Below are 24,113 nucleotides of genomic sequence, written 5' to 3' on the forward strand. Positions count from 1 at the left end.
CCGGTGTCCTCCAGTACTGTAGTTTCAAAGCGGCTGTATTGGTGAATCCTCTTCTAATTATGAGCCCCAGCAGTTGAGAGAGCTCATGCGTGGCAAGGTATTACAGCAACGTGTATTTATTTGCTAGGTAATGCATGAAATAGCCATCAATTCACTGAGTGAATGGGTTTAATAGTTTTTGGGTCTTAGTTTTTATTAAATGTGGTTTCTAATCCAGATCTGCCATGGTCCAATTATATTTATTAGACAATCCAGTCAGTGTTGTTTTTAATTTCTTTTCCAACCCCACAGGTACCACATAAAATCATTTTCATTCACTCAGAGAGCTCCAGTTGTTTACACAAGATAATGACTCGGCTTGGCTAATGAATATTTAGTTAAGCCTAATTAAATAATCAATCAGGCGGGCTGTGTCCCCGCCCTGCCCTGCCCCGGAGGGCCATCTCCTGTGCAGGCGGGCACGCCTTCATCCCCCGGCGTCTGATCACGCTTCCTCGGCAACACGTCTCCTCCTGCGGCCGCTCAGACTGTCATGTTCCCTGGAGAGAGTGACACATCTCCGCTCTGAATGAGGAAACTCTCCAGAAGAATGATGTCACAAGTCACCGTGCCGGGGCGGACCACCTCCTCAACTTGATGGTGAGCATGCATCTTACCGGCGCACACGACGTAAAGCTCGCAGGGTGATATCAGTCAGCGCGGCGGCAGATGGTCCATGTGTGCGCCCTCCTATAGTCAGATTACCGGGCCGTAGTAAATCCCGGGCCTCGCGTCTGCAGAATGGGGGCAGAGGGACTTGAATGCTAAGCTGCTGTTCGGCGCACACCCTCTGGCTGCGGGCCTGCTTCAAGCTTTTAAACGTGTGAAAAGCAGCGGAGCGGCCCGTCTCTGTCAGTTTCAGCCACACTGTGAGACAGGCCCGAGAGAGCAGGTGGACTCTCTCAGACTGTGATACAGACTCACCTGCTCACACCGTTCAGATCATGCAGGCTGCTGCTGGTTTGTACTGACACAGGTGCACACAGATGGCATCAAGTCACCATAACCTCACTGCTGAACACATAACTAGTTACCCTGAATATATGTTCTACATCAAAGTAATGCAACTTATTACATTTGAGTGTTTTTTTATTATCTCCAAATCAGTTTTATTTATAAATCACAATCGCATTGGCTCAGTGGGCTATACAAACTGTACAGTGAATGAAGAAGAAGAAACCTGAGGAAGAGCCACAGAGGAGGGATCCCTCTCCCCTCTTATCTGTCAAACAAATGTTTTAAACCAGACGATAAAGCTCGATAAGTCATAAATATGTAGCATCCCGGACAAGAATATAGAGCTGAATCAGGTCTTGATCACGTAAATGTCAATCAAGAGGCCATAAAGAAACGGCGCTGAAAATTGGAGTGCTCACTGTCCCCGTGGATGGAGCCCGTCGACACATATCCGGCTCCTTGTGAGCCATACGCTTCATGGAGGGCGTTGCACTCAATTTGCAACGGCTCTTATGACCCGCATGGTGCAGAAATATAGAAGGCATTCCTTCTCAACAAAGAGATGCAAGCAACAGTTAATGGTTTCTTTTTAACGAAGATAGTGGATGGATGATGGATGTAACCCCTTCATAATCATCAACATTATGATGGTTAACTGTAACTTAAAGTCCTTTCATGCTCATTTTCAGGTTCATAACTTTATTTTGGGTTACTACTAGAATAGGTAAAATCAGTTTTCTCATATTGTCCGATGCTGCAGTGCTATATTTCCCCTCTGTTTTAGCCCCTGTCTCTTTAACGCCCTCCTCCCAAATACCCAGTCTGCTCTGATTGGTCAGCTCACACACACCTGAGCCGGCACCGCTCATCGTGTCTCCGGTCGGCATTCACTTCGCTTCACTTCTACTGTGATTATAGGCAGGAAGTAGTGCGATGTCACGTAGTCACATAATTAAAGGTGGGACTACTGACGAGGCGTTTCAGGCACTTCAGGAGCAGTGATCTCTGTGGGAGAGAGGAGCTCCTAGTGTTTCTCTGGTGTACAACTGATGCTGTTGCAAAGAAAGCTTTGAAAGCAAGATTTGAGTCAAACACCCAGTTGTATTAATGAGAGGGATCGTTTTGTTACTTACTGATCTAGTAGAAAGGATGTTGGTTTTGATCCGTCTCGAGTCCCAGTGGTAAAGGGGAAATGCATACAAGCAGGGGGACAGACTTGGGCACATCACATCACTGGATCGCTCTCCATCATGTGGATTCCCACCTGTACACTGTTGTTTTACCTCGGTTTCTCACTCCCCCTCCCCACCTTCGTTTTCTTTCATTTTCCGCAGTTGTTCCACTGTTGGCTGTGGATAGCGACCACAGAAAACATCGCCTCTTCCTGGTTCGGTTGCCTACCTAATAGCATTGTGAAAGCGAGTCTTACTGGGAGTCCCTCTATACATGATGGATTTTTCTATGGCTATTGCACTGTGCAATCTGTAATAACAAGTCGAAGCAAAGAAGTCCTCTATTGCCAGTTTATTTACATATTTTTTCTCAGTAATTGACAGATTATAGATACATTTATTATGTAATCTAATTACATGTAAATTGTTGCATGTAAACACTGCTACTGAATCACTTTGTAGACAGGTGATGAGGTGCATATACGGGCCTGAGTGAATGAGGCTGCCTCCTCCCGTCCTGCCAAAGGTGATCAAAATCATCCAGTGTATATTCATATTACACGATCTATGATGCTAATAGGGCTCAACAGTGAGACCAGAGAGACATGACCTATTTGTCTTCTGCATTTCCACAGCAGAGAGCAGTGGTATAATTCGAAGCATTTATATTCAGCGAATGAAAATCAGAAGGTGAAACAAGAAAGCACACAGAGCAAATATCTCCAGTCAGTGCAGCAGTTATGAAAATAATTTACAAAGGCAAAGAGCCGCAGTGTTTAATGCTTAAAAAGAATGGATTGGATCCACATGTGGAACTGGATCTGCACTAAAAATGAATCACTTGTTTCTTGGTTGACGGCCAAACCTCCACCATACAAAAACAAACATACGCTTAACCTTTTTGGGAAAGGCTGTCACAAGAGATACTTCACCTAATTTATTTTTATTCCATGACTTAAACCATTTACTGAGACATATTGTACCCTTACATGCTGGATTGCCGTATATGTTATCCCTTTGAACCATACAACCGTCTTTAAATCACTTTTTAAACCATAAGAAGCTGTGAAATATACCCAGGTGTAAATCTTAATGACATTTTGTTATATTTTCTATAGACACTTTTTATGCATATCTAAAATAACATTCAGCAGGTGCAAGCCTTGTGTTGGTTTGCTTTTGTGTTGCTCCATTTGTGTTTGGCGTCTGTTCCTACTAGAGCGATAAAAAAAAAAATCTTTACAAAAGAGGGGCTGATTATTTTTCTTATAAGTGCACTAGAGCTTTCCAGGAGACCAGGGGGGTTCAGTGGAGTTGTGTTTGCCTGATTGAAGAGAGCTGAACTATTACAACTCCAGCAACACTTACACCTGTTAACAAAATCATTAAACAAAACTTTTCATTATTACATCGACCTGTGCGCTAAATTGAGAAAATCATAAAGCAACCTGTTCTGCAGAAGTAATACATACTGACCTGCCTCTGGATAATGATTTTTGTGACCATGCCGCCTATAGACCTGCAGTGTTTTCCTGTATGCAGGGCTCTTTAGGCTGAAGGAGTATATACAGCAATCCCCCCAAGTACGGCACAAGTGGCACAAACAAAACAAAGACGCACAACCGTGCCTTATTGAGGTTCTCCTCTGGAGCACCAAATAAACAGGACCATACTATAGAGGGGTGGGGGGGGGCTGGTGACTGATGAAGGCATTGCCTCGAACAAAAATTAGCAATTCATAGAGGTGAAGTCATGCTGGCGAAACTGTGCTGCTGCTGGCTCTGGCCTTATTTAACCCATGTTTATACCTTCTTTGAGGTATTATGGCTGCAGCTCTTTCAAGTGTTCCTCGGGGTTATAGAGAACAAAGAAGGAGCAGGAAATGTAGCTTTATTGTTGTAGGTGAATGGTAACTGTAACTTCCCGTTCTGAGATATGATTCAAAATGGTTTAACTTTCTTCTTCTCAATTACCCACCAAATTAATGTTAGCGGTTCACAAAATGAAATTTGAGTCGAGATTGGTTTTTCCATTGGCATCAATTACTGCGTTTAGAGTAAGGAAATTGATGCGGGGGCTGGTTTTCCAGGGTTTTCGAGGCCCGGATGCTCATCAGTGTTATAACTGATTAGCGGTGATCCAGATAGCCACTCAGGGAGCGCAAGTGATCAGTCCGGCAGCATCTGCGGCCAGCTGCCTGCTGGTGTTCGGTTAATCAGTCCTCCAGTGGCTCCGCAGTGACATCAGAGGCTCAGCGCTGTTTCAGTGGTGTCCTGCTGGTGATGGAGCGTCAGAAAATAAAAGAGATTTTTACAGTTTTGACGTTTAGCTGCAGGATACGAGAGTTATTACGTTTCACATGGTCCAGTAATGATTATGTTTCTGGTCCTTCATCACAAGTCTCGGCGCTGATTTGCAAATGTGTTTAGAAACACTTCTGCAGTCCAACACGCGTAACGATGATGGCAGTTGACCTCCTTCGGCGCAAACCTACTCTGAAATGGGACATCATCGACCAAATCCATCACTACAGTGTTGTCAGAAACAGACTGTTAAACAGTGAATGGACAGAGAAATGAGTTCTCTGCCAGTTGATTGAAAGCCTGCGTGTTTACTTTGCAGTGAGAGTTTTTCAGGTGAAATAACTTTCCAAAGGATTGTTTTATTTTTCAGACAGAAAGGCTTTTTAGATTGAATTGGCATGCTGGTGACAAATGATACTCCTGCTCTGCCAAATATTGGTGAGATTAAAAAAAGACCACGGAGAAGCACACGGAGAGATGATTTGCCTTCTGATTTAATCATTTCAGCAGCTTCATTGAGGTGAAGCGATTTGTAAAGGGCTCTTTGTTTGTTGATGTGCCTAAGGAATATGTAATGGCAGAAAAGCAGCAGATTTCATCAGTGTATGAGGCTTACAACTTCAATTGATATTTCTATTCTACTTTACTTAACATGCAATACAAATATGATCCTTCAGTAAGTCAACCCCAGTCCCTGGGCAGGCAAACAAAAGCACAGTGCGCTCACAATACAGCACAATAGCAAACACCAGCAGCATTCAGTCACTGCAGCTGTCTGGGTCTGAGAAGTTCTGAATCAAGGAAATCATAATGAGAAATTACCATATACAAGGAGGCTTGCGCTGTTCATCTCAACAATGTTTGCTTCAACTTACACCTGTGCGTCCTCATTCTTGCGTGAGTGTCATTATACTGTTACTAGCAGTTGTGCCTCACTCACTAGCCAGGACCTTCATCACCGTCTGTGCATCGCGCTGACGGCTTAATGAGCCAAAGTTTGCTACTTGTGCAGAAAATTGGAGGAAATGTAATTTTTTCTCATTAGATGGCAAGTTGGCAAATGTTTTCAGATGTGGCCTAGTTTATGACCAGAAGTATTTTTCCGTGAGCTTCGTCACGTGGAATGGCTCATCTAGTGCTTATTTTTCATGAAAAATAGCCTACAGGGCCGCAACAGATGATTATTCTAATTATTGATTTATCTGCCCATCATTCTGAAGATTAATCGATTAATTCTTTACTGTATAACATGTTTAAACCTTTACGACTTCCCAGGACCCAAGTCGACATATGTTCATCGACTATATAAAATATGGAAGGTTCTTCTGGGTCTGAAAGGTTAAGCCAACGTAGGTGTGCCTTTAAATCTGCATTCTTTCAACTAGCCAGTAGGGTGCAACTCCACTGGTTTCAAATAGAAGTCCGATTGTATGTAAGCTTATGAGACAATGACTCTACTTTTCACTTGAATTATTACCTCTATAAACAGTTTCCTAATGAGTTTATGGTCTCAGTTGATGGTTTCAAGTCTTCATCATGACAACATGATGTTTATTTTGTTTATTATGATCCCATATGCATGATGGGCATGATTGCCTTGTGATTGACAAGTCACTTTCATGGCCTACGCACGTGCTCCCCATCTCATATAAATATTGTCACTTCTGGTTCCAATAAACCAAAATGGCAACAGCCAGAATGCCGAACTAAAGACTTCAAAATGGTAGTCCACAATCCACTGGGTTACCTTCACGCTTGCATATGACATACTGTATTTTAATCACATGTTTGAAAATGGAAAGTTATTCAGTTTACTTTGAAAAAAGACTAAGAAGAGAAACAAATATTTGACAGACTAATTTTTGCTATAAAACATTAGTCATTTCTCAAAAACGTAGCAGATTACTTTCCTGTCTATAACCTAATCAATTAATGGAGCAAACATTTCAGCAGTTGTAGTCTGTGTTTTTGTCGTATGATGGACAACGTGTGATTTACAGGCCTACCGGTGTGATGTGATAATTAGTTGTGTCCTCTCTGTGTCTCTCTCGGTCATCAGTCAAGCGAGGATTTGCACCGGCTCCCTTGATCCATTGCCCTCTGCACACCCGCGTGGTTGGCATCCTAAAATGCGGCTTGAACCAAGCTATAATGAAACCAGGAGGCTCTGAGAGACAATTAGTTGACCCCCACATACATGACCTTGTTTCTGACCCTGTGGCCCTTATTACTTGGACCACTTGTTTGGGGCCTGCAGTTTAATCCTGACTGATCAATACCTCTAAGGCGTCTTGATATCCACAGAAAACCTTTTGGTCTGTTTATTTAAGTGGAGACCTACAGTATAGATTGCCGTAATAGTATGAATTAGTATCGAATGTAATTCAGATTTAATGAATTTGAACCGCTGCATAATTAAGAAGGATGACTGTGATTTAGGGTTTAAATTATATTCATCATGCAAACTGTGTGGGGTTGAAACGGCCTCTTAATCTCTCACGTTGGATTTATACTGAAACAAATACACAGCAGTTTATTAGAGTTTAGAGTAAAAAAAATCAGTATTACAATCAAATGTATTGACTAAAATGTAACTCACAGGGCTTTGCATGCTTTTTGCCTCCCTGCTGCTCACCTGTGGAAATTGGACAAAAATGGCAGAATTTCCTCTCTTTTCCCCAGGACACAGTATTTCCTCCAGCATCGATCTATTGCTCATGCTGCTCGTTGGCGTTGCCAGTTTGCTGTCACACGTGTGGTGATATAAGACTGCCTTTCTATCCCAGCTGTCTCTCTGCTCCAACTTTGGATTACAGATCATGGTGAGACAGGAACACTGCCATGGTGACCAAGGTCTTGTTATGGTTGGTACATGAAGTGAAAATAGGTGCATTGTGTTATTATGTGTATTATTATGCAGTATATTATTGAATTATGGCAGCTGCTATGAGAATCCAATGACTATCTGCAGTACCAGTAATGACCTTGCATGACCTTGAAAATTGTATGACTGTTACTGGCAACTGATGTAAGTCAACACTACTGCTACTACAGTACCACCCATACAGTATACAGGGCTGTACGTTCCTTATGGTTGTGCTGTAACATACAGAAACAGACGTAAACATATGCATTGTGTAACTTTATTTTGATGTTGTCTGTACAGTCTGAGATAGGTTACTTCTTGAGTTTTGGTGAGGATGGCTGTGCATGAGCAAAGATAATGGAAGTATCCATCTTCTTATTTTAATTATGGATCATTACAAATAAAAGTAGTTGGTAGTCACACAGTGAGAAGAGAATAAGTCGTATGTGGAATTTTTTTTCAAGATGCATCGGTCATTATTTAAAAAATCAAACATTGCTGGCTCTTTACTGCTGGGCATGGAACTGCTTTCTCTTCACGTTCTGTAATTTCTCCTGACTGCAGTGAACAGAGCTGCTGGACGCCTTTTGCTAGGCAACAGACTCGCACATGAAAGAAGCAGAGGAATGTGGAACCTCATCTAACCTGTATGTGTTAACCTATATTGCAGGGGTCATTGGTGTGTTTTCAAAATGAGGTTGGATATAAATTACTTTCATACATGTGTTCCCGAAGGCTGTAAGGTCATATTAATGAGGTTGGCTTTTTCATCAGCCACGATGGTGTTGGCTGATAATGTTTTCACTTAGTGGGTCTGTGTGTGAGTCATCATGTCGAAATGTGGTAGAGGGAACTACCACAAAAGCAGTTATGTGTACTTTGACAGGTGTTCTATGTCTGTCTGTTGACAGACTTCGGTCAGCATGACAATGTCACAACCATGCAGGCTGCTGTCAAGAAGTTTAACAGGTGTGTAGTTGAGATCAAAATGAAGGGCCAGTTTGAAAACAGGCCTGGTCCAACCTATTTCTGGAGTACTGTATGTACTGTACTGTAATGTAATAATGTAGTAATGAGTACTCGGGTAACAATAATGTAAAGCCTACTGAGACTTATGTGATAAAGAAGTAATCACTAGTTACAATTTACATGGTAATGTAGTAATGACTTCTGAGTACTCGGATAATAATGTAGTAATGGTGTCTGAGTACTCATTTATAATGCAGTAATGATGTGTGAGTACTCATTAATAATGTATTAATGACTACTGAGTATTCATTAATAATATAGTAATGACATCTGAGTACTCATTAATAATGTAGTATTGACTTCTGAGTACTCATTAATAATGTAGTAATGACGACTGAGTACTCAATAATGTAGTAATGGTGTCTGAGTACTCTTTAATAATGCAGTAATGATGTGTGAGTACTCATTAATAATATAGTAATAGTGTCTGAGTACTCATTAATAATGTAATAATGAGTACTGAGTATTCAGGTAGTAATGGCGTCTGAGTACTCATTAATAATGCAGTAACGGCATCTGAGTACTCAATAATGTAATAATGGTGTCTGAGTACTCGTCAATAATGCAGTAATGATGTGTGAGTACTCATAAATAATATAGTAATGGTTTCTGAGTACTCATTAATAATGTAATAACAAGTACTGAGTGTTCAGGTAATAATGACTACAAAGTACTCATTAATAATGCAGTAGTGACGTCTGAGTACTCATGAATAATGTAGTAATGACTGTTGAGAAATCAGGTCAAAATGTTGTAAAGCCTACTGAGGACTAATGTGATTAAGAAGTAATCACTAGTGAGGACTTACGTGATGATGTAGTAATGACGCCTGAGTGCTCATTAATAATGTTAATTGGTACTCAGATGTCATTACTGCATTATTAATGAGTACTCAATAATGAGTACTCATTAATAATACTCATTAATAATGAGTACTCATTAATAATGAGTACTCATTGCATTATTAATGAGTACTCATTAATAATGCAGTAATGACATCTGAGTACTCATTAATGACTACTGAGTACTCGTTAATAATGCAGTAATGACATCTGAGTACTCATTAATGACTACTGAGTATTCATTAATAATGTAGTAATGACATCTGAGTACTCATTAATAATGTAGTAATGGTGTCTGAGTACTCGTTAATAATGCTGTAATGATGTGTGAGTACTCATTAATAATGTAGTAATGGTGTCTGAGTACTCATTAATAATGTTATAACGAGTACTGAGTATTTAGGTAGTAATGGCGTCTGAGTACTAGGGCATTAGTGACTTCAGCTTTTTCAAGTCGACTTATCCGTCAATAAAGTCGAAGTCGAGTCGACACGTCGTTTGATGACGTCATCACATTGACACAGCGGAGGAACACCTCCATACATGGGATGTGTGTCTGGCCCACAGCCGGAGAGTTTTAAAATCAGGAAACAGCTGATCACAGCAATCAGTCCGTCACTTCATCCGCGGACGCCAAGATGAGCAACTGGAAAGCCGCTGAGATCCGGGAGATGCTAGCATCTCCTCGGTCTCTGTAGCTGACAGCTAGCGGACACAACCAAACAGCTAGTAGCTGCTGTCAGCTTGTTGTGTAGCGGCAAGCTACGAATGGTCGCTGCTTTCAAATTAAAAGCCCCCCGCTAAGAACCCAGTTATACAATCCAATGGGATGCAATGTAAAGCTCTTATTGTGAAGACAAATTCGTTGTCACTGTTCACTGCCCAAAAAACAAACAAACAAACAAAAAAAAAACGCGACTTGTCGACCACTCTCAGGGGCCGTCGACTTGCGCCACTGACGTCGACAAATCGGCTTTTCTGGTAATGCCCTACTGAGTACTCATTAATAATGTAGTAATGGCATCTGAGTACTCATTAATAATGCAGTAATGGCGTCTGAGTACTCATTGATAATGTAGTAATGGCGTCTGAGTACTCATTAATAATGTAATAACAAGTACTGAGTGTTCAGGTAATAATGACTACAAAGTACTCATTAATAATGCAGTAATGATGTCTGAGTACTCATTAATAATGTAGTAATGACATCTGACTACTCATTAATAATGTAATGACGTCTGAGTACTCATTAATAATGTAGTAATGTCTTCTGAGTATTTGGGTAATAATGTAATAACGACCTGTGTACTAATGTGATAACGTAGTAATGACTACGTAGTATTCAGGTAATAATGTTATAAAGCCTACTGGATACTTATGTTAATGAGAAATAATGACTACTGAGAACTTGCATAATAATGCAGTAATGACAACTGAGTAGTCCTACTCAAATGATAATGAAGTAATGACTACTGAGTACTCATGTAACAGTGTAGTAAGTACTAATGTGATCATGTAGAAATGACTACTGAGTAGGCCTACTTATGTAATTATGTAGTAATGACGATTGTCTTCTAATATAACAATGTATTAATGTCATTAGCATAATGTTTGCATTGAGTGACCAACGTTTTAATTATATTTTCTCAAAAATGAATGAGTCTAACGCACTGTTCATGTACAGTTGTGTCATGTGGTTCTTCAAAGATTAACCTCTGCAGTACTAGAAAACAAGCTAGCAAGGATACTGAAAACTGGCACACTGGCCTTTGCTGGTCTTTGTCGTTAATGTCGCCCTCGCCAAGCAGATTGTAGCAATTTGTCAGTTGTCCCTCCTGTTTCCTTTGGGATTGGTAGGAACTTTTCCACTGCAAACAGCTGCCTGTCTGCCAAAATGCCAAAATGATGCTGCTAGGAGTGCTGATGGTGAACAAAAAAGTTAAGGTTGAAACCATAAAAACAACATAGAAACTTTAATACGCTGAAGGGACAGTTCTCTGTATAGGTTTGTCACAATGGACATTAGACATAGTAATTAGATTCATTGTTAAGCGGCTTTAAATAAAATATGTATTAAAATAGATAAACTATTAGTGCAATTTCTTCTTCTTCTGCTGCTAATGTTTACTATCCTGCAAAAACTAAGCACACAAACCAATTACATTTCATCCCCTTTATTTGAATTGAATTTTTTTTCCCTCAGAAATCAGGTGACAGTTTTCTAATTTGTTCAGCGAAACACAATAGTCAACCTCATCTCATGTCGACGAGATCTTCCGGGTGCACACACGGCCCTCGTGACAATACTTCCAATCTCATTCACTCTATCGCTCCCCCTTCTATTGATATTGGTGTTCCATATTCAGCGATTTATTACTTATCACCATGCAGTTATTCATATCAGCCCTCGCGAGTTGATCAAGGAGCTGAGTTTCTCTCTTGCAGGGAGGCTTCTCTACTTTGTTGTTTTATCTCGTGCACACGTATGAAAAGGGCCTGAGGGAAAAAGACAATGCTGTCTGCTTTAACTCATCTCACTGCTAGACACTGAGGCACCGGCAGGGGAGAGAGAATATTTTATCTGACATTGTCACTCTCTGTAGAAACCTCAGGGAGGCAGAGGCTGCTGTGACACACTTGGTGGTCAGCAGCACTGCATATGATTATGACAGCTCCGCTAGACTAGTCCACGTGTTACAGGGAGACAAAGTGGTCATGATAGCAGTGCAGTCTTCACGTCTGTTGTCCTGTTTTCTATCACGTTTTAATGCCGTACACACAAGATAATATTGACCATGTTCACACGGCGGCAATTTTCCGCTGACAGCGCGGTCTGTGTGGGGAGCTCAAATCAAGTCCTAATGCTGTTTTCAAGGTTTCAAGTTGTGTAAATGTAGGAAATCTGACAAACTGTTATGAATTCACTGCCTTCTGGTCAATCAGCAGCTGAACTAACAACGGATAGTGAAAATCCAGAGAGACATTGGGCCATATATCAATGTAAGACAACACAGCAGCATAACATAATTCAAGAATTTGAGCTTCCCACCCTGACAGCAACTACCTTTGCACATTTTAATGGCAATCTTCTTTTTTTTTCAGGTTATTGGTATTAACGTGGACCTCTTGGAGTACATGGAGCAGCATCTCATGAAAGATACGATACGATACGATACAACACATTTGCCTCATCTATTATCCAGGTGACACAATTTTAAAAGTGCCAGATTGATTTAAATTAAGTAGCAAGAGAGTGGAGCCATGGGTGCATCATTGTTTCACTTGATTGCCGTCTATGTGGCTGTCCACGCGATCCACTGCCAAACAGGTTGCAACAGACAAGCTTCACTTGAATGGCATGTCAAACAGCACACAATCCAAATGAACTGGACTCTCATAGGAAACGTCTGCAGCAGCATTTCTGAGTGTTGGGATTTTCCTGGGGGAGATATTTCAACTGGGCACCCTTTCAACTTCCCACAGATATGTCCACTTCAGCTGCAGCATGGAGACAAACTGCTGATGTCTGCTGATGAAACGCTAAAGTCATATGGCATCAGACTCCTCAATGTGTCAAGAGAGAACTTTGAAAGCTGTTCCACGAACGAACAGATAAAAGATCAGTTTCTTTTCCCTCACAATATAAAGGAAAGTGAGCCAGTTGAGGCCAAGTGGCTCATCCCAGGTCATCACTACTTCATCGCTCTGCATGAGGGAGACGTGCAGCTGTGCAAGCTTGGCTTACGGCTCAATGTGTCTGTTAGAGCGCAGCTTTGTCAGGCCTCCCCTCTGCTGCGACTTTGTTCGGGGAACGGTGTTTGTCAAACAGGCCTGTGGGAAGGCGCATACCACTGTCGATGCCACCACCACTACTCGGGGAGGTTCTGTGAAAAGTCTGATGCTTGTTTGGATAACCCGTGTGAAAACAAAGGAGTGTGTTTGAGCAATGGATCGGCAGATCCGAACCACAGAACATATAAATGTCTGTGTCCTCCACATTTTACAGGTAAGGACAAAACCCACTGATCCCATTTGTTAAAAAAATTGCTCCACTTCATTGATTTCTTTTCTTTTTTTTACCCCTGTTGTACAATGAAGCTTCTTTGAATCAGATATCATTTGATGATGTGAGTTATGTAAGCGTGAAGGAGCTATCTCTCTGAAGAATCCAATCACGTCTTGTGTATTTTGATTGATGCATTTAACAGAATTCCATTCTCTGATTAGTTGAGAGCAGCCGAATATAAAAGTATAAAAGTTAGTTAAAATTTTAATGCAAGCTGCCTTCTCAATTATACATTTATTGGACACATCCAGTTAATGTTATTCAGCATTAACTCCGTGTGTAATGCAAACAGAATTAATATTGAAAGTGCTTGCATTCCAAATGACTTCTTTCTTAATCCCTTTATAGCCGACGTGTAGTCTGTTCTCCAGTGTTATCTGGAAGATCTCAGTTTTATTTCTTCCAAGTAGAAATTCAAATAAATGCCTTTTGTTTGTGCTGGTCTGTGTAGTTCACTGATTTGCCGTCTGTTTTAGGGGTTAACTGCTCCGAAGTCATCGGGAAGGAAAACTGTGACAGAATATGTGAAAATGGGACATGCGTTCAAGTGTCGCCTGCCTCCTTCAAATGCATCTGTGACACAGGATTCTCTGGTAAGCAGCTCTCATTCAGCTGGTTGATGTAAGAAAGATGGGTCATCTGTCACTACAGTATGACAATGAAAACATCATCTTGAATCTCATTTGTCAGAGTCTATCCCTGACAGGCGAATCATAGACAAGCAAACAGTTCTTCATAGAGGCAGTGGGAAAGATGTCGCTGCTTCCCAGTTCCATATGCACAAGCGTGTCATTTGCCTCGAAGGGGCAACTATCTCTGGAAAAGGTCAAAGCGGAAAACTACAAAAGCCATATATCTTTTAAAGATCAGCGTTTCCTTGTGGGCTTTAAACCTGAGCCCATTTGGTGTTATATTTGTCATCGTAATATACGAAGCAGGCCACTTCAAATCAAATACCTCATGTTACGACCAGTGACATGCGGCTGTAAAAGAGTCAGGGATAAACTGCTGGCTAACTGAGCGTGTCGCGGTTGATAAAACGAAGGTTTACAGCAATCAATTAAAACAGGATTTATTGTGTATTGTTTCTGCTGAGCTTATTAAATCCCAACTTTGATACTGGCCAACTTCTGTGGGTCTGCTAGAAAAAAAAGAATGGCATGGCTTAAAGGGCAACTTTATACATTAAAGTGTATTTACAGGTCTCGGTTAGTAATACTGAATATGTGAAAAAGAGTATAAAACCTCTTGTGGCTCCAGAGGAAGCTGCATGTAATCTGTTCAGCTGCCTCCACTGATGTTACTCAGTAGATAAGTTGCATTGTGGGAAATGTAGGCACCAGGTTTTGAAAAGGGAGAAGAATGAATGGTATAAAAAAGATCATTTGTTTTTAAAATGTCCATAAAGACAGTGCTATAGGATTGCAATATTATACCAGTGGACTGCTTTTCAACACCGGGTGCCTACATTACCCACAGTGCACCTTAGCCACTGTGTGACATCATTGGGGGCAATTTATCAGATTACATGCAGCTTCCTTAGGAGGCACAAAAGGTTTTATACTACTGTTTTCACATATGCAGTAGTACTCTCCAAGACCTGTAAACACACTTTAATGTGTAAAATTGGTGGAGTTACCCTTTAAATATACAAAACAAAATCAGTTTTGTTAATGTTTCATAATTTAATGTACCCTGGTCTAAAGAAAAGACATACAATATATCATTTATGTTAGTGTTCAACATTAGATTTCTATTCTTTCTAACATTTGACTATACTCTGAATGAATCAGTGTGTTTCATGCTCATGGTTTTGGTGGTCTGTCAGGCTTACAATATCCACTTTAGCCAAGTCAATTCTAAAGTATGCTAATATCTCTCCTCATGAATAATTTATAAGTGTGAGTGAGACACGATTGTAACATATTTTTCAATGGCAGCCAAATAGTGTTCCTGTGTAATTTAGACAAGTTACTCGAGGCGCATGTACAAGCATTGGGTGGCACTCGAGATCTGGTGAGCTTGTTAATGAGACATTACAGCTTCCCCCATTATTTAGGTAATGAGTCTCATTTGCTCCAGTAACGTACAGTTAGGTTAATGGGTATCACACACAAATGGGTTACAAGACCTGGATACTTCTCCGCTTGCCCTGGATATCACTGTGTGCTGTAAATCCGAGCCTGCAATGAACTTTCTGGAGTAAAAAATCCAGGTGGCTCTTCACATTGATTCATTGTTTTATTTGGAGCACAATTTGTCCTGGCAGCATTCTTGAAGTGTCATAGCTTTGCCTTTCGAGTCCAGCCCATGCTTTCAGCTTATTATTTTGGAGAAGTGGTCTCAAGGTTACTTCCAGTGCTGTCTGGCATCAGGTTTTGTGAGAGCAGATTAAGTCTATACAGTAAAAGAAGAAAGTACAGTGCAGGGAGTGTAGTGGAGGAACTCTGAACTTATTTAACATTTAAAAGAGAAGTATACAAGATGGGAACAATAGCGCTCAGCCTCGATCCTCTTATGCATAATAGTGAATGGGAGACGTACAGAATGATGGATGCTCAGCAACTCCTTGCATATAAGAAGCCAGAGCTTTTTTTTTTTTTCCTCCTCCCCCTTTGAATGTCTGGTTTGCTAATACCAACCTGGTATCACGCAAACTATGTTGCCTTTCCATGAAAACACAGACTCATCAAGAGGCCTTATTTTTGAAAAAATATGTATGATGTTAAATCACGAGAGACAAGTACCTTTTTGATCCCATTTGAATTGTGCCATCAATTACACGTTTGTCAATTCAAAAGATCATTATGCAAGTCAAAAAAGTTGTGGTTTGTTGTAAAAATAGTAAAATACCATATAGTTTTCTAGAAATTGCTCAGCGAACTACATTGTTTCGCTGGTTTTGTAGGCTAATATGCAGGATCGGTTCTCTAAGGTTTCCGTTATGGGTTTTGGTGTGCGTTGAGCAAGACGACTGTTTGGTTTGTAGTCTTTCTATACTTTATTCAGTTTATGACAAACTGCGACTTTCTCAAGTTGAAAATGTATCTTTTAAATAGACGGACATAATTTCTCTCTCGCCATTCACTACCATACATATTGTTTCTGACATAAGTCGGTCTCCTTCATGGTTTTCCACCTGAAGGAAAGGGACTTCACCTCGTTATTGAATGGTCAACTTAGCAATAACAAACATGAAACATCAGGGTACATTTTCAAAATACAGGCACCAAAAGTACTTGGAGAAGTTTAGAAAAAGATCATGATTTGGCTAAAAATGACTACTTCCTTAAAACAGTCCACACTGTAGTGTGAGACTTGACTGCCTAAAACATACACGAATGTCAAAGAATTGTCAGCACTGTCTCATCTTCTTGTCTGATGAATATACTGTATATCCATACAACAAGACATGTGGTAAAACTTCAGAATACAGGTGGCACTGTAAAACTGTCTGCCCTGGCCTTATTTTAAATGTATAATTAATATAATTCACATCAGAATCAAATTGGCGAGCTACATGCATTCCCTGCCTTTGCTACTTTCATCTAATTTGTTTTAATTGTGCTGCTCTCTCAAGTAAGTGGACCCCACTGGGTGCTTTCGCATAGTCATGGTGTCCTGCTGTCGCATCAGCTTCCTGGGAGTTCTGTGGAGCTTGTGCTTCCTCTACCTCCCTGCTGCAGTTGCCTCATTAATCAACTGGAAGTTAGTGGCTGCTCCAGCGCTGGCTGCCCTCATAGGCCAAAGTCTATGCGCACAGAATAATGAGCCAAACTCATGGGACGTTTCAAATGAGATTTTCTTTTGATTTGACTCTCCTCTGTGCTACCTCTAGGGTATTTGTTGCAAAGTATTACCATCTTTATGGGGCCATTTCCATTTTGTGATAAGGTGTTAATTGTTTTCTCAATGTTGTTGGTAGCAATATCAAAATTTTAAAGTTTAATTTGGACTATGCAGTCATTACCCTTGTTGAACAATTTAATTAGATACTGACACAATGCTGTTTCTTTATGTGTATTAGATCAGCTGCAGTTCATAATCACTGCAATGATACGGGTGTTGGAGTTGAGCAGATCTGTGGCAGACATAAATGTCAGCACGAATGCAAATGGTCGTAAAACAAGAAATAGTAGTGTTGTACCATGCATGACCCGAACTAAAATGGTCACGTATTAGGAAATTCTGTCTTGAGTGCAGAGAGAGCGCTGCAATCTTTATCTGTGTCATAAACGCATGCAACGGATGGAAGCCTTCCTAAAAATATAGTAGTTTGTATTGGCACAACTCGTAGTGGACCAGTTACGGAAACTCAATTTCTGGTAGAAAATGAGTTGAGGAGAAAGCAAGCCCTGAAGTTGTGCGCTGTAAGATTGATGCCCACAGAGGAGGCTATGAGGAGCCTCTGGGACATGAGCACTTGTATCAGCAGGGGGATTAAAGAAAATATGCAAAGAAAGAGTCGCTGGAAAGATAAATGTGTAGGCACCTTGTGAAGAACACAAAAATGAAAACCCTCACTGGGGAATAACATCAAGTTTTTTTTTCACCTTGAACCTCCAGTGGATTCAGTCTAATTTTATCCTTTGCATACAATGTTACTGTGGCATTACCCTGCCTCTGGTTAAGCTGCTGGTGGTGAAAAGTGTTGAGGTACTGCGGTATTTAGAAAAACCACTGGCCGCAGCTTAGTTCAGAGTTTATCTCTGAAAGTGCTTATGAACCGGGCTGCAGCACCGACTGCTTAGTTTGTTCCATGAAAATCCTCCATGAAAATCATTTTAAACATCTTAATGACGACTTTCCTTTTCTCACTGTATTTGGTACAGAGGTGTCGACTTATTTTTTATTTAGCGCTTATGCAGGATTGGGATATCAGACTTTCCAAGTTGGGAACTCTTGTATGATCTCTTTTATCGTAATTCTTTCAGTCCTGATTTTAAAAAATGATGCACATATATACCGAACTGTTGCATATTACAGTATAGTATTTTACAAAAGTACTTAAATGTGATTATAGTGTTATTATAGAAATAATGACCATAAAGGTGAAAACAGCAAAACAAAGGCTGCATCATTTAGTCATTTTGAACTGAAAAAAACAAGATGAATTGTTCTTGGTTCTGTGCGTCGAGCAGAAAAACATTTAATAATACATTAAAGAATGAATTATAAATAAAAGCGCTTACTTTGGGGAAAACGTAGGTTGCACATCTTCAGACACGATACAACCTACTACAGTATATGCTCACGCAGATATATGTTTAAAAGCAAGTTTATCTGTATGCCAAGGCAACTCTTTAGCACCCAGAACATGCAGTAAGGTGCCAAACTGTATTAGAACCACAATCCCCAAAAAACATTAAATCAGTTAAAATAGATTCAGGTTATTAGTAAATATTATAATATTACGAACAGTGCAATATACAACAGTGATGGTGCAGTAATAAGCTGCCCTGAATCCAAGTAAGAAAATAAAAAGGAGTAACACTCTATAATAACATCATCACAACAACAACATGTTTATAGATAGAATACACAGTATTTATAAACCATTTTTAGCGTCTTGTTACCGGAAGGTCGCTGGTTCAATTCCCCTGGTCTGCATGTCAAAGTGTCCTTGGGCAAGATACTGAACCCGAAACTGCTCCTGATGTGCTGGTCGGCACTTTGCATGGCAGCCACCACTATCAGTGCATGAATGTATGAATTACCGTAAGTCGCTTTGGACAAAAGCGTCTGCTAAATGCCCTAAATGTAAATATTTCATAAATGTAAGTATATGCAGCACATGTACCACGCATCAAGAGAAGTATTCCCTTTGAAAATGTCACCATGTCTTCCCCCACATAGATATGAAGAAACCATTATGTTTAATTGCAGACACAGTAGTATGGAGGTAATTTTTACAGGACCATCAAACACTTACAGTCCTGAATGTGGTGCTGAACCGAATGCACCTCGAAGACCCGACTTCACAGGATGCTGCAGACCGACCAGACCAATCCTCCTATGTTGCACAGACTACAATATACACACACGCGCACAGACACACACACAGCATGAAACGCCCTGAGATGGAGGCATTTCTGAGCAGTCAAAACAAAAGAGCAGTGAGTCAATACTCTGTATATAACTTTAAGGGAAAAACATACATTTTTAGGTGAACCAAGCTAATAATTTATTGTTGGTTTCCCTGAAGCTAAGTGGGTAAAAATGAATGATGTTACTCCATGAGGCACAACAAAACTCTACAGTCCCAAGAACTACTGTAAATGATTTAGTCTTTTCCACTTCCTGATATACCGTCAACATTATTTATTTGGGCTGGATAACATCTCAGTGGTTTCAATTATTTTACAGTTGGTGGTGTTTGCTCTGCAGTGTTCATCAATCGGAGGCCAACACACATTTGATGCCACGTACAGTTAGCCTTTAATTTAATTATGAGAATATTTGCGTACACGTCAGTCAGCCCCTTCCTCCATGGATTCTCAGTCGTGTCAGTCAAGTGTTTTCAGGCATAAACTTGGTCAGACTGCTTTGAAGCTATTTTTATCACCGTCCCGTGTTGCTTCCATGTTCACCGCTCGGGGGTTAAATAGTTTTGCTAATGGTAGTTTTGCGTTGTCTGTTTTGCAGGCCCACCGTGTGAGAAGAGGAGAGCCCCCTGTGATCCAAACCCATGCAGAAACGGCGGCGTGTGTGAGGAGAGCCCCGAAGGATTTGTTTGTCATTGTCCGGAAAGATTCGGGGGCCTCACCTGTGACTTCCGATTTGACTCTGATTGCTTGCTGTATTCATGTCAGGAGGAACAAATTTGCACCGCGGGGGAGCACGTGAGCACTTAATTTGCCTTATTTGTTTTATCTCAGTGGGACACAAACAAGAAATGGCACACTGAAATGAGAAACGAGATCAAATGGCTTCATTCTGAAGGCTGCAGCAGCAATTAATATTTCTTCCTTAAGATGAGCTATGGGAAAGAGAACTCGCTTCCTCTAGAATTTTGATTGAATGACCCAGCGCATACTTAAGTGCCAGTTTGAGATGGCTCTCATCAAAAGCTTTTTGTAATTGGACGCCTGCTGCAATTTCCACCTTTCACTGCAAATGCCATTGTGGGCAAACATTTTGCAAAGGGAGTTGTGTTTCTAATGTTCTTGTGGATACACCAGAGGAAAATACAGTAATGGTCTAATTGTCTTTCTCTGACCTTTTGTTTTTGTTCATTACAGTTTGCCAGGCGCGCTACATATTTTCACAGCCCACCGAAGAATACCAGAGTGGAGCGAACTAAAAGGGATATTTTTCAAAATAATGCCTGATACCGCCGCAGCTTGACATAGATATTTTTCCAGAAGCTTAATTTGAAATTCACATCTCTTTAACTTTGATTTACAAGACCATTAGCATGTAATAGCTGCTCGTGATTTCTAAAACTCATATTAAAACATATATAATACCTATCATTTACCACTCAGATTTGATTATGTTTGATTGGAGCGATCAGTAACAAATAATTATGTGAGTCAGTGGGGCACAGTTTTTTCACCGCAGCAGAATCGCTATGTTATTGATAATGTTCCTACGGTCGGTGATCTCGTGCACCCTTGTGTTATCTAACCCTGTTTTCCCAAGCTGACAGATGACCTGGTTTGTTTTGCCTCTCTGTGCAGGACTCTGAATGTGTCTGTGCAGATGGTAATGTGGTCTCAGCATGCAGGAGGCAGCAGAACCCGTGCAGCCCATCAGCATGTCTCAACAATGCCACCTGTGTGTCCAGGGGAAATGATTATGTCTGCAGGTGAAACGCATACAGGCAGCTAATAGAGGCCACTCTTGCAGTCGCTTTGCTAGATGATTGGAATGTCTTGTGAATGTGCCTCCCACTGAGGGAATGAAAATGCGTCTCTTTTTTTGGTTTTCCATCCATTTAATGTGATTAGGGTTTATATTTTACTTAAACACTCTAAGACTAATAAATACCTTTCTGGCAGAACTAAAGCCCCTATTGTTGGCTGGTGATATTCTGTATTCCTCTTATTGTCAACAAATCCCATGCAAAAGACCAAAAGCAACAATGAACTGATCCTATTGTAGCTTCTTCCTCTGTGTCATAGACTCTATTATTGTCCAGAAAATACTAAAAACAACAAGAACAACAAAACGACAATTAAAAACATCACTGAGCCACCGTGGCTTACACTGGACCTGTAAATGCTGAGCTTCACACCAAATGTGTATTCATCCACAGCTGAAAATAGTCCCCAACTAAAATGCACTTTTCACACCCGTTCAAGTGATATTAAAAAAATCTGTGGCCCCTTTCTGCATGTCATCGCCCCTCTCTCTCATCCTGTTAGCCATGAAAAGGCAAAAAAAACCCAAAACAAACTATTAACCATACAGTAGAGCATTGATACCTGCAAAAAAATGAAGGATTACGTCTGGGTTTAGGTCGAGATCAGTCATGTCGGTACTAGTTACTGCCTGGATGTAGCTGCCTATCCACTGTCATCCAAAAGTATTGAGAGACAGCCTAACACATTGTTAGTTTAGGTCTTTTCATGGGTTTTTGACACAAAAAGTGTAAGGCAAAATATAATGCCACCACAAAGACAGTTGTTTTTCACAGAGCATTGTTAACCACCCTGCATCGTTTCGGCTCTGCTCGAAACCTGACTTGCCATTTAAAGTTAGAACAGTTTGCTGCACAAAGCTTCTTGGAGGATACAGGCTTCCAGCGGATCACAGTTTGCCTTTGATTCTCTCTAGGTACTTATTATCACACTGAAACCTGTTTTTAACACAGACAAAAACTCCTGTTAGTGCTTCTACACCCGGTCTTTTACCTTATCTGAACCTGTATCCAAACTGAAGAGTCGTGGAAATACCTTGAAACACCTCGCGCTGCGCTCTCTGGTACTTTCTGAAATATGTCTGTCTAATGTTTTGTTAACCAAACACCCATGTGAAACACCTTTGTTACAGACGAGATGGAAGTGTTTTTTGTTGTCTCACTGTTGGGATTTGTATAAATGTGTTTTCAGGTCTGCTGGTTTGATGAGAATGGAAATATTTATTAGACTCAGCTCTTGAGGTCTCCACTTTAACTGACAACGTTATTATACAGTGCAGTGCCAGAACACAAGACCTATTAGTGCTGATTAATTAGTGATTAATCAGCAGAGCAATGTTTTTAAGAACGTGTCTTCTCCGTTACATTTTGGAGGAAAATATTGCACTTTTGTCATTTATTTAATATGCTTAATCAGATAAAAAAAAAAAAAAGAAAGAAAAAAAGATATTTTGCTTTTACTTCCTACTTGTACTTTTGATACAAATACTTTTAGACTTTTACTCAAGTACTATTTGTATGGGTTAGGGTTAACCCATAACATGATATCTTTTAATTTGACTCAAATATGACTTTTGGATACTTTTTACAACACTGGTACTCAACACCGTGATTGCCTTCTTGGCTGCAAGATTCCATGTTATAAATGTGAAAAACTGGAATGTCTTTTTAATTGATAATGGACATACAATCCTTGCATGTTGCTGATTTTTTGTTTTTCTCATTATGACAGCCCTTCTACTCTTAAGAAATTTTAATTGAATCAAAATCAAAAATACACCAAATGAAAATATGAGAGAAGTTAATCAAACAAAATGTGTCTTTGCTAAATTAGAAAGTACAGTCAGTGAAATAAATGTGTGATTTTGACACTTGTAGGGAAGCATTAACAGTGTTTTATAACAGATTTTAATTAGTCCTGACCTGAACTGCATCCATTCGACAAAAAAAAAAAAGAAAAGAAAAAGGGAAAAATAATTAGCACACACTATCTCACCACGTCTGTATCACAAACAGGCCATGTAGAAACAAAGTTATAACCCTGTGCGTCTTGTAAAAGAAAAAAAAATATGGCTTGTTAGTGCTTAAGGCTCAGGGTGAATTGATTTTGATGACACTGACCTCCTCTTAACAGATGTCTGAGAGGGTTTTCCGGGAAGAATTGTGAAGAAGTAATTGACTACTGCAGGCTGCTCAATATCAGCTGCCTCAATGAGGGATTGTGCTTCAACATAATTGGCGGATATCAGGTAAGTAATTCAATGTTTCCATCTTAATGATATACTCCTAAGCCCACAAAATATGACTCATGCACCTGCACCTGTGATTACAGCATTAACAAGAAGGGAACACATCACAGGCAGAGCTACAATACCTACAGTAACTACATGCATCTTTTTTGCAATGGCTGAACTTAGTTGCATAATTTATGGTAACACTTCACAATAAGGTTCACGAGTTACTAGACAACAGGCACCATTTCTTAATTACTTATTCATTAATTAATCAATATAGTTACTCAAGTTTCCTTGGTAACTACTCAGCATTGTGTTTCACTATACTTGAAGTTACACAAAAAGAGTAAGTAATGATTACATATTTAGTATTTAATGAGTTGTCATTAATTCACGCTGGTCAGCTCATAGTTAGTCAGGAACAGCTCATGAAGACAGTGGTCAGTATATCAATTCAGATATTTGTGAACTAATCATAACCTAAAGATTCATTAATATAGTAAACCTCAGTCTGTCATCTACTAGTCCTCGAATCACAGTTATTCAGGAATTACTTATTGATGATTCATTAACAATCAAGTCGTTCCTGAGTCATTCCTTGCTCGCTCCTTAGTACCTACTCACAGTTTTTGCGCCACCTCATTTATGTCCCTATTGTATTTACATTTCAACATGTGATATTTTCCAAAAGATACATAAAGGGATTTCTTCTAATGATGCTTCAGTCAATAAAAATGTACC

General features: G+C 40.1%; 1 protein-coding gene across 1 annotated transcript in view; it reads left to right on the forward strand.

Annotated features, from left to right (window-relative positions):
- Window positions 1–271: 271 nt before the first annotated feature.
- Window positions 272–24,113, forward strand: part of eys (eyes shut homolog) — a 181,584-nt gene continuing 157,742 nt past the window's right edge. Inside the window, exons 1-6 of the mRNA XM_084376077.1 lie at window positions 272–639; window positions 12,311–13,214; window positions 13,751–13,867; window positions 19,920–20,116; window positions 20,957–21,084; window positions 23,273–23,387. Of these exons, the coding sequence (XP_084232203.1) occupies window positions 12,470–13,214; window positions 13,751–13,867; window positions 19,920–20,116; window positions 20,957–21,084; window positions 23,273–23,387 (1,302 nt within the window). The 5' untranslated portion in view covers window positions 272–639; window positions 12,311–12,469. The remainder of the gene's footprint in view (window positions 640–12,310; window positions 13,215–13,750; window positions 13,868–19,919; window positions 20,117–20,956; window positions 21,085–23,272; window positions 23,388–24,113) is intronic.

This window comes from Pagrus pagrus (genome assembly GCF_965226575.1).
Source record: "Pagrus pagrus genome assembly, chromosome: 15".
NCBI lineage: Eukaryota > Metazoa > Chordata > Actinopteri > Spariformes > Sparidae > Pagrus > Pagrus pagrus.